This window comes from Salmo salar, chromosome ssa05 (genome assembly GCF_905237065.1).
Source record: "Salmo salar chromosome ssa05, Ssal_v3.1, whole genome shotgun sequence".
Lineage (NCBI taxonomy): Eukaryota > Metazoa > Chordata > Actinopteri > Salmoniformes > Salmonidae > Salmo > Salmo salar.
This window is the reverse complement of record NC_059446.1, coordinates 17,068,669-17,080,941: the sequence shown is the minus strand read 5'-3', so window position 1 is coordinate 17,080,941 and position 12,273 is coordinate 17,068,669. Positions and strand designations below refer to the sequence as shown.

The 12,273-nt window shown below is 42.3% G+C and overlaps 1 protein-coding gene across 1 annotated transcript; it reads right to left on the bottom strand.

Annotated features, from left to right (window-relative positions):
- Nucleotides 1-10,443: 10,443 nt before the first annotated feature.
- On the bottom strand, nt 10,444-12,273 carry med7 (mediator complex subunit 7). The gene is made up of 2 exons (NM_001141191.1): nt 12,158-12,273; nt 10,444-11,614 (listed from the first exon to the last, which is right to left on the bottom strand). The coding sequence occupies exon 2, from the start codon at nt 11,603-11,605 to the stop codon at nt 10,859-10,861; it is 747 nt and encodes a 248-aa protein (NP_001134663.1). The 5' UTR covers nt 11,606-11,614; nt 12,158-12,273; the 3' UTR covers nt 10,444-10,858.

The window sequence follows — 12,273 nt, the reverse complement described above, 5'->3', positions numbered from 1 at the left end:
TCTTATGAACATTTTATCAACTAGTCTTTGAGATATTAGGCTACTAGGGTTCTTACTTTGCGTTTTGGTGTACTGAAAAATACTCTGTCTTTTATTTTTCTGCCATTTTTCTACCTGGCTGGCTGGCTACACACACACACAGTGTGTAGGTTATTTACAGTAGGAGATGGGCTTCTATCATCTTATCTTTTATCATTCTATTTGGGCTTCGATCTAAAAGGTAGCTAGCAAATGTGAAACGGATTAAAATTACAAGAGTTGACAGCTGTATGAGTTCACCATTTACACAACATATGCTGCAACCTTTTGTAATTTTAATAGTTTGTTTCATATTGGCTGGCTTCCAACAATAGCTGAATTTGCAAAGCTAGCGAGCACCAATTCCGTTTCAATGGTGTTTGCTATAATCTTTGCTACCCGGGTTAAATAAAGGTGAAATAAAATAAATAAATAAAAGTTCCCTTGCGACAATTTAGCTTTTGCAACGAGACCATTAAATATATTTAAGACAATGGTAGAAGAGAGTGTAGTTCTGTTCAGTTTGGACTTCATTTTATCGCTAACCTTATCACAGGGACTTTGAAGCACTAACTTACATCATCTGCATGCTGATCTTGGAATAAATTGATGATAGCAAAGATTCCATCTTCGACGAGGCCACATAAATGGAATAATTACTAGCTAGCTTAATAGTTAATATTTGCCCGCTAGCTCTGCATATTCAGCTAGTGTGTGTGCGCGATTGACTGGATTAACCTCACGTCAGTTACGTTCATTGAGTGCCTTTCAGACAGTGGATAACACCCCTCTGTTACCTTGCCAACTAAGGAACTGGCAGTGGATCAAACCATTGTGAGGCAAAGGGTGGGGGGGTCGCAATCTTTTGAAACTTAAAAACGCGCTATTAAGTGTCTATAATCAGCACAATTGCTTTCATTGCGTATTATGAATATTATTTAAATTACATAGTTATGTTTCAGTGATATATTGGGGGGGACAAATCATATTTTTCCCAGGATGGGGGGGTCGTGTCCCCCCCGGGATTTCCGCCCCTGAAGGGGATAAGAGGCAATCCGTAATTTCCATTAAGACATTAATGGACGAGATAGGACGGACGTGGTCAATACAACTATTTGTTCAGCACTTTTGAAATGTACAGCAACATAATTCAGAACATGGGCCATTCTTACAGTATTCTCTCAGTAAGTCTGAACCATAGGATAAATAAAGGGGGCATACTCTGGGAGGCTGGCCTTCTAGGTAGAGTTCCTCTGTCCAGTGTCTGTGTTCTTTTGCCCATCTTAATCTTTTATTTTTATTAGCCAGTCTGAGATATGGATTTTTCTTTGCATCTCTGCCTAGAAGGCCAGCATCCCGGAGTCGCCTCTTCACTGTTGACGTTGAGGCTGGTGTTTTGCGGTTACTATTTAATTAATGAAGTTGACAGTTGAGGACTTGTGAGTCGTCTGTTTCTCAAACTAGACACTAATGTACTTGTCCTCTTCCTCAGTTGTGCACCGGGGCCTCCCACTCCTCTTTCTATTCTGGTTAGAGTCAATTTGCGCTGTTCTGTGAAGGGAGAAGTACACAGCGTTGTACGAGATCTTCAGTTTCTTGGCAATTTCTCGCATGGAATAGCCTTCATTTCTCAGAACAAGAATAGACTGACGAATTTCAGAAGAAAGTGCTTTGTTTCTGGCCATTTTGAGCCTGTAATCGACCCCACAAATGCTGATGCTCCAGATACTCAACTAGTCTAAAGAAGGCCAGTTTATTGCTTCTTTAATTAGCACAACAGTTTTCAGCTGTGCTAACATAATTGAAAAAGGTTTTTCTAAATTATAAACTTGGATTAGCTAACACAGCGTGCCATTGGAACACAGGAGTGATGGTTGCTGATAATGGGCCTCTGTACGCCTATGCAGATATTTCATAAAAAATCTGCCGTTTCCAGCTACAATAGTCATTTACAACATTAACAATGTCTACACTGTATTACTGATCAATTTCATGTTATTTAAATGGACAAAAAATCGTATTTTCTTTCAAAAACAAGGACATTTCTAAGTGACCCCAAACTTTTGAACGGTAGTGTACCTATGTTGATTTATAGATAGATATATATATATCTATATCTATATCTATATATATATGTGCGAGGAGGAGCAGGAGGAGCACTGACAGAGCCCTGCAAAATGACCTCCAACAGGCCACAAATGTTTTATTTATTTATTTCACCTTTATTTAACCAGGTAGGCAAGTTGAGAACAAGTTCTCATTTACAATTGCGACCTGGCCAAGATAAAGCAAAGCAGTTGGACAACATAAAACAACACAGAGTTACACATGGAGTAAAACAAATATACAGTCAATAATACAGTAGAAAAATAAGTCTATGTACAATGTGAGCAAATGAGGTGAGATAAGGGCGGTAAAGGCAAAAAAAGTCCATGGTGGCAAAGCAAATACAATATGGCAAGTAAAACACTGGAATGGTAGATTTGTAGTAGAAGAAAGTGCAAAGTAGAAATAGAGATAATGGGGTGCAAAGGAGCAAAATAAAATAAATAAATAAATACAGTAGGGGAAGAGGTAGTTGTTTGGGCTAAATTATAGATGGGCTATGTACAGGTGCAGTGATCTGTGAGCTGCTCTGACAGCTGGTGCTTAAAGCTAGTGAGGGAGATAAGTGTTTCTTATAAGTGTCCCTTCACAGATGAAAGCAGGTTCACACTGAGCACATGTGACAGACGTGACAGAGTCTGGAGACGCCGTGGAGAACGTTCTGCTGCCTGCAACATCCTACCGCATGACCAGTTTGGCGGTGGGTCAGTCATGGTGTGGGGTGGCATTTCTTTGGGGGGCCGCACAGCCCTCCATGTGCTCGCCAGAGGTAGCCTGACTGCCATTAGGTACCGAGATGAGATCCTCAGACCCCTTGTGAGATCATATGCTGGTGCGGTTGGCCCTGGGTTCCTCCTAATGCAAGACAATGCTAGACCTCATGTGGCTGGAGTGTGTCAGCAGTTCCTGCAAGAGGAAGGCATTGATGCTATGGACTGGCCCGCCCGTTCCCCAGACCTGAATCCAATTGAGCACATCTGGGACATCATGTCTCGCTCCATCCACCAACGCCACGTTGCACCACAGACTGTCCAGGAGTTGGCGGATGCTTTAGTCCAGGTCTGGGAGGAGATCCCTCAGGAGACCATCCGCCACCTCATCAGGAGCATGCCCAGGCGTTGTAGGGAGGTCATACAGGCACGTGGAGGCCACACACACTACTGAGCCTCATTTTGACTTGTTTTAAGGACATTACATCAAAGTTGGATCAGCCTGTAGTGTGGTTTTCCACTTTAATTTTGAGTGTGACTCCAAATCCAGACCTCCATTGGTTGATAAATTGGATTTCCATTGATTATTTTTGTGTGATTTTGTTGTCAGCACATTCAACTATGTAAAGAAAAAAGTATTTAATAAGATTATTTCATTCATTCCGATCTAGGATGTGTTATTTTAGTGTTCCCTTTATTTTATTGAGCAGTGTATATATACAACACATCCTAGATCTAATCAATGGAAATCCAATTTATCAACCCATGGAGGTCTGGATTTAGAGTCACACTCAAAATTAAAGTGGAAAACCACACTACAGGCTGATCCAACTTTGATGTAATGTCCTTAAAACAAGTCAAAATGAGGCATTGTAGAATAATAGTGAAAACATCAAAACTATTAACTAAAACATATGGAATCATGTAGTAACCAAAAAAGTGTTACACAAATCAAAATATATTGTATATTCTTCAAAGTAGCCACTCTTTGCCTTGATGACAGCTTTGCACACTCTTGGCATTGTCTCAACCAGCTTCACCTGGAATGCTTTTCCAAAAGTCTTGAAGGAGTTCCCACATATGCTGACCACTTGTTGACTGCTTTTCCGTCACTCTGCGGTCCAACTCACCCCAAACCATCTCAATTGGGTTGACGTCGGGGGATTGTGGAAGCCAGGTCATCTGATGCAGCACTCCATCCCTCTCCTTCTTGGTCAAATAGCCCTTACACAAGCTGAAGTTGTATTGGGTCATTGTCCTGTTGAAAAACATATGATAGTCCCACTAAGCGCAAACCAGATGGGATGGCATATAGCTGCAGAATGCTGTGTTATCCATGCTGGTTAAGTGTGCCTTGAATTCAGTATAACCAGCAAAGCACACACCCACACCATCACACCTCCACGCTACACGGTGGGAACCACACATGCAGAGATTATCCATTCACCTAATCTGCGTCACACAAAGACATGGCGGTTGGAACCAAAAATCTCACATTTGGACTCATCAGACCAAAATATATATTTCCACCGGTCTAATGTCCATTGCTCGTGTTTCTTGGCCCAAGCAAGTCTCTTCTTATTATTGGTGTCCTTTAGTAGTGGTTTCTTTGCAGCAATTTCACCATGAAGGCCTGATTCCCGCAGTCTTCTCTGAACAGTTGATGTTGAGATGTGTCTGTTACTTGAACTCTGTGAAGCATTAACTTGGGCTGCAATCTGAGGTACAGTTAACTCTAATGAACTTGTCCTCTGCAGCAGAGGTAACTCTGGGTCCTTTCCTGTGGTGGTCCTCATGAGCGCTAGTTTCATCGTAGTGCTTGATGGTTTTTGCGACTGCACTTGAAGAAACTTTCAAAGTTCTTCAAATTTGCCAGATTGACTGACCTTCATGTCTTAAAGTAATGATGGACTGTTGTTTCTCTTTGCTTATTTGAGCTGTTCTTGCCATAATATGCAATCAGTCTTTTACCAAATAGAGTTATCTTCTGTGTACCACCCCTACCTTGTCACAACACAAATGATTGGCTCAAATGCATTAGGAAGGAAATAAATTCCACAAATTAACTTTTAACAGGGCACACCTGTTAATTGAAATGCATTCCGGGTGACTACCTCATGAAGCTGGTTGAGAAAATGCCAAGAGCGTGCAAAGCTGTCATCAAGGCAAAGGGTGTCTACTCTGAAGAATCTCAACTTAATTGTATTATTTATTTTTTTTAACACTGTTTTGGTTACTACATGATTCCATGTGTTATTTCATAGTTTATATGTCCTCACTATTATTCTACAATGCAGAAAATTGTAAAAATAAAGAAAAACCCTGGAATTAGTAGGTGTGTCCAAACTTTTGCAAAAAATAGGTTTACAAAACCCCCCGAAATTTTACATTTACAAGTTTTTAGACCATTTACTCAATACTATGTTGAAGCTGCTTTGGCAGGGATTACAGCATTGAGTCTTCTTGGGTATGACGCTACAAGCTTGGTACACCTGTATTTGGGGAGTTTCTCCCATTCTTCTCTGCAGATCCTCTCAAGCTCTGTCAGGTTGGATGGCGAGCGTTGCTGCCTAGCTATTTTCATGTCTCCCCAGACATGTTAAATCGGGTTCAAGTCCGGGCTCTGGCTGGTTCACTCAAGGACATTCAGAGACTTGTCCCAAAGCCACTCCTGCGTTGTCTTGGCTGTATGCTTTGGGTCGTTTTCCTGTTTGTTTTCCTGAGTGCCTAACTCCTCTCTGTAGGCCATCTCAACATTACTGGTAATCAGGCCTACTACTGTCGTGCCGTCAGCGAACTTGATGGAGATGGAACTGTGTGAGGCCATGCAGTCGTGGGCATACAGGAGGGGGCTGAGGACACACCTTTGTTTGGCCCCCAGGGGTGAGGATCAGTGTGGAGGAGGTAATGTTACCTACCTTCACCACCTGGCCCAGACATAGGGGAGAGCTGGGACAAGTGGAAAGCTGGGACAAAATAATTAACGAGTTGAAAGTAATTAACAGGTCAAATTTCTCAGATAACACAGAATCTAGAATGACTATTGAAGTCCAGCATGTTCCTAACTTTTGTTTTCATGAATTTTTATGATATAGCCCATTTTCACTGCACCAGTTTAAACTAGCCAGAGATAGTTTTGAGGAGATGGGATACTCCATTGGAATCGTATTAACGTCCATTGTCTACGTTGCCCATACGTCTTCAATTGGCCACACGGTGCATTATGGCCTATTCTGGGACAAGGAGAGCTCTTCTTTAAGGTGTGAATGGGGGTCAATTGGGCGCTAGCTCAAAAACCCAACATTAGCATGAATATCATGAACCAGAAATACATTAGAAATCTTTTCCGAGATTTGAGATAAATCACATGATCTCTGTGAGGGTCTATAGGTTTGTAAAAGTGATATTACATACTTTCAAGGAAAATAGGCAGGTTTCTCAACATTTGCCGCGTTCAGAACAACTGCGAAATCGGTACTCGGAAATCTTAGACTTCCGACTTTAGTGCATTCAAGACAACTGGAAACTTGGGAAAAAACAAGCTCTGACTGGGGAAAAAATATTTTGAACGGTCATCCAACTCGGAATTCCAAGTACGGAACTCTGGCAACTTTCTAGAGCTCCGACTTTCCGAACTGACGTTCACTGATGTCATGATTACACCTCATATTTCTCTGAGTTCCCAGTTGTCTTGAAAGCACCATCCTACCCTGACTTTGAGAAGGGATTGCGTGGTGATTGGTCGACAGTCTGGTGGGTGAGGCGTAAAATGGTTCATGTAAGGGTTAAGGTTAGGGTTAAGGTAAGAGGTAGGTGTTAGGGTTACCCACTGGGCACACACCTGGTTGAATCAATGTTGTTTCCATGTAATTTCAAAGATAATATGTTGGACAAATGTGGAATAGACGTTGAATTGACGTCTGTGCCCAGTGGGTAGGGAAGGGACGTCCCAAAGCTCATTTTAGTTTTCATGAATTTTTACGATATAGCCAATTTTGACTTTGTGGCTGTGGTAACTGGTAGAAACCCCCCATCCTCTTCCACTGTCAGCCACTGGGCTTCCTCTCATCACCACATTTGGTGGTGAATGGAAATGCCAACCCGAAGCTTCAGATTTATACATCCAATGAAACATCTGGCTCATTGTTCCATCTTAACTCCTCCTCCACATTTACTGGATTGGTTGAACAGTGCCAAAGAGAACCTCCCCTGACAGGTTTTTATTTTTATTTTCAAGACGTCTGTGCCAGGGTTTGTCACAAGTCACCACAGCCACAAAGTCAAAATTGGGCTATTGTCAAAATTCATGAAAAAAAAAATGCTTTTGGTCTTAATTTAAGGTAACACTTAAGGTAATAAGGTTAGCAGTGTGGTTAAGGTTAGGTTGAAAACCTGGGAGGCTGCTGAAGGGAGGACGGCTCATAATAATAGCTGGAACAGCGCAAATGGAATGGCATCAAACAAATGATGTATTTAATACCATTCTACTGATACCGCTCCAGCCATTACCATGAGCCCATCCTCCCCAATTAAGGTACCACCAAACTCCTGTGGTTTAAAATCACATTTAGTAAAAGAAATTGTAGAAATAGGCACGGTTTATGACTTTGCAGCTGTGACAACCCAACCCAAGGATCTTTTGTTTCTTTTACGCCTGCTAGGCTAGGTTAGTTCATGCACCACCTTCACCCAATCTGGATCTGTCCAAATAATCAATGACAAAAACCCAAACCAGGAACTACTGCTGCTTGTTATCACATAATTCTATGTGAGCCTTGACATGTTCTCACCGTTTCATCTGTCCATGAGTGATTGTGCAACATAAAACATATTAGATGATTACTACAGCCTACTTGGCATTCCTTTAAACCCAACAAAGATATGTGTTTTATAACAGCAGGGCAGGCTAAGTTGGCATCCCCATATAACCCAAATCAAATCAACTTTATTTGTCACATGCGCCGAATACAACAGGCGTAGATCTTACAGTGAAATGCTTACTTACAAGCCCTTAACCAACAATAGTTTTAAGAAAAAAAAGTGTTAAAGTATTTACTAAAATAAACTGAAATAAAATAACAAATAATTAAGGCGCAACAATAAAATAACAGTAGCAAGCCGACATACAGGGGGTACCGGTACAGAGTCAATGTCCAGCCAGCTCCCCCTCCTCGTCCCACAGTAGTCTAAATAAAGCTGTAAACTCTCTGACCTTTCCCCCTTTGTTCTCCATGGCACAGGTAACACACAGTATGTATGTCAGGGTTAGCCTAATTAGGGTTTAATCCCTGGTCCATCACAACACCTTTCCAGTTTTTGGGTAAATCACTGGGCGTGCGTCTCTGGCCAAGATAAGGGTTGTGTTTTAAATGGCACCCTATATATTTTGATTTAACCTTTATTTAACTAGGCAAGTCAGTTAAGAACAAATACTTATTTACAATGACGGCCTACCCCTGCCAAACCCTGACGACGCTAGGCCAATTGTGCGCCGCCTTATGGGAATCCCAATCACGGCCGGTTGTGATACAGCCTGGAATCAAACCAGGGTCTGTAATGACACCTCTAGCACTGAGATGCAGTGCCTGAGACCGTTGCGCCACTCGAGAGCTATTCCCTATATTTGGTACTACATTTGACCAGGGCTCTGCACTATGTAGGGAATATGGGATCTGGTCAAAAGTAGTGCACTATGCCATTTGGGATGCAAAAAAGGGGATTGGAGCCATCCCTACAACATGCAGGTAGGTAGGCCAATAAGGCCATTTATTTAAAGACCGACACATCTAAACATAGTCAATCTGATGATAGGACACCCAGCCTTTAGCCCAGATCAGCCGTAGCCAACTCTCCTCCTGGAAAGCTGAGCTAGCCTACTTGGTGTGCAGGTTTTTGCTCCAGACCAGTGCTAACACAACTGATTTAGCTAATCAATTGGGTTCCTCAGTGCCTTGATTAGCTGAATCATTGAATCAGGTGTGTTAAAGTAATGTCGGAACAACAGCCTTCCCACCTAGCATCTACAGACCCACATAATGCATCCCCTGTCTTTCATAGGCGCTCTATGATTCATAATCATTCTGTCACTATAGCAACCACCTGAAAATGTAGGTCTCTCCTGACTTGAGTAGCAGTTCGATATCTGGGGCAGTAGTGTTGTTTTGATTGCTCTGCACAAAGACAGGGCCAACTGGTTAGGTAATGTATTGTGTTGAAATAATGCCTGATGTGACTACAGACTTCACAGACATGTTGAATCAGAGATAGTAGTATCTAGGCTACATTAAATACAGAAAAACAAGGCCATTATGTTTCCCAACAAGTTCAATAACAAAACATGTTTTCATAAGACAGGAATGGAAATTCAGATTCACATTTCACGGGCAGCGGTATATCTGTCCTCATTGATCCAAAACGAACACCACATCAATTCAATGCTTGTATGTATGTCGTAATAAGGAAATTAGAATCCTCCTAGGGGTTCAGTGTGTCTGTCTGTCTATGGGACTAATGTACTTACATACTCAAACCAGTGGAGGCTGTAGGGAGGAGCTATAGGAGGACGGGCTCATTGTAATGGCTGGAATGGAATCAATGGAACGGTATCAAACACATCAAACAAATGGAAACCACATTTGACTCCATTCCAGCCATTACAGTGAGCATGTCCTCCTGTATCTCATCCCACCAGCCTTCTCTGACTCAAACCTTATCTTACACAACAAAGGCTTGCCTGCAGTACTAGCTCAGCCTGTTGTATAAGGCTTCATTGTCTTTGTCTGTCACCACCAATGCGCAATCTCACGTTACTGCATGTTTTAGTAGTTACATAGCACAGACCTAGTCACACACTATGTAAATAATCCTTCTTCAAGGTACAGGGAATTGTGTTGCCAAAAAGTTGGTGATTTACACATTAAATTGTTGGGAGCATATACATAGTGAGACTATTTCTATACAGTTTACTCTGGGTCCGTCAGCACCATCTACTAAAATGTTTGGGTGTGTGCCAATTCATGCTGTTCACAAGGCTAGGGGAAACTTAATCCCGGAGTGTGTCTGTATGTCACTACACACTCTAGCCAAACAGTGACAGACAGAGACTGAGGTAGTGTAGCGCGCCTCTGACTGGGACATTAGCTCACATTGCTACAGGTATATAAGCTTACATAGCAAGCTGCTACACACAAAGTTTCACAGACTAAGTCCTTCCCATCTAACAAAGACTGTTGCAGTGGCTGTATCACTGACATTCAATCACATTAGGTTATGACATGTGAATAGAGTTCAGGTTTGATCATAGTGCAAGATCTTTTCAGCATTCTTGGACTACATAGTGTAATGCAGTGATTCAGCTCCTAAACATATAGATTGTTTGTTCACACACGGACTCATCTAAGGTATGAAATATAATTTTAGGTAGAAAAGTGGTTTCTAGCCAGGACTCAGTTTTAAGACAACCTGAAAGGAATCAGCAGGACCCACTAGTGGTATAATTCAACCATTCTTAGATTAAAACAGAAAAAAGGGTGGTAGGCCTAATTGTCTAATTCAACAGTCAACCACGATAGTGAAAATGAATCATATAAAATAATTAATCAATTATGTTACAGGACTTGGAAATTGCTTTATTAACTTTTATCAAATTATGAATTTTAAGAGCATCCAAACCTTAATGATAGCCGCAAAAAATTCTGAACTCAAGGAAGGTGTCTTCATAGTCCATGACACTGCATAGTCCATGAAAAATACTATAAAACTGCAGACAGCGTATGTGACCAGAACTAGATGAAGCATACAACACAATTAAACAGAGACAAATAACAGTAATGAAACAAACATACCAAAACAAGAGAGACCTATATTCAGCATGGTGAATCATTTTGATTCTGAACATTACATATAGAAATATAATGAAGAGAACTCGATTCACAACAGACAATCTGTTCTACAGAACACATTTCTATCTGAACGTTCTTCATCATTGCAGCCTTCTGTAGAGACCCAAGCCCTAAATACAAAACTCATGCGATCTCGTCGATAATACTACACATTGCTGCATCCTTGTCCCATACTGTGTCCTTAGCAGCCCCACCCATACTTTTGTCCTGTTGTGGCCCAACAGCCATACAGCTAGCCCCAGCCTCCTCCACTTCCATGGGTTCAGTCTTTAGCCTGGCGGCCAACCCCAACGCGCCACCACCCCTCGCCCCATCCCCTGCCCCACTCGAGCCCTCAGTCTGGAGCAGGTCGTCGGGCAGGGAGGCCAGGCACCCCTGGATCATCTCCATGACCCTCTCCAGATGTTTCTGGAACCTCTCTGCAGTCTCCAGGCGCTGTCTCTTCTGCACTTCCATCATCACCCTCAAGGTTTCTCTGGCCTGGTGCGGACGGTACTCATTGATCAGATGGTGCATGTGGACAAACAACAGCTTCAGGTCCTCCAGCTTCTCCTCTCTCTTTATACTGCCAGGGCTCTTGATCAGGATGTCCAGGAGATCCAGGAAATTCACCAGGATGGACATGTTGAGTTTCTTGAGCTCCCGTTTGTGGTGGAACTGCATGGGGTGGAGCCGCTCGATGCCCTGGCTCTCCAGCGGTCGGATGATCAGGTCGTCGCACTGGAACTGGTTGCCGAACATCATGTAGGTGTCTCTTATGGGAGGAGGGGGTTTAGGGGCGAGCCCCTTGCGGATGTTCTCGTCCGTGTACTCCTTGATGTACTGCATGGGAGGGGGAGGTAGGGCACTCACCTGCTGTGGTTCACCCATGGTGGAGGCCTGGATAGAGGAAGATGAGATTACATATTTATTATAGCCTCCCACATTACTTCATCATCCCACTTTGCCTTTTTAGTTGTCTTGTCATTGATAACAAATAAACTGGGGAAAGAACCTGATGGCTACTATCCTGCTGATTTACAAAGAGGATGGCTTACCTCTCGATATAGACTATTATCAAAGATACTTATAACTAGGACAATTTATAGGGTTTCCCCTATTAATCTGGTAATAGTAGCTAGCTTTGTGAGATACCCAGCTTGTAGTCACGCATGCGCGTCTAGCTGGCTAGCTAATTAGCGTAGCTAGAAGTGTGTAACGTTACGTAGGACAGCTTGACTACGTTGTCTAAAGCTAACCTGCTGAGCAAGTGGGACTAATGCGCTAACTACAAGCCTACAAACGGATTGTGAACAATCTAGCTAGCTACAGTATTTTCAGATGATTCAGTATCTAGCGAGCTAACGTTAGCTAGCTAACATGCGAGTTTGGCAGACTTGGAAGTAATTTCACAACAAGGAATGAGACAGAGGCAAAACATACCTTTCTATCGAGTCATCAATTACTGTATTTAATATAGACTGAATTCGCCACCACAACTAACGTTATTGCTTTTCACAAGAAATGTGTTTGCGCGACTTCTCTTCCCGTTCCCCTTT

Excerpts from the sequence above, each read along its gene's own strand:
- med7 (NM_001141191.1), bottom strand. The coding sequence starts at position 11,605 with ATGGGTGAACCACAGCAGGTGAGTGCCCTACCTCCCCCTCCCATGCAG.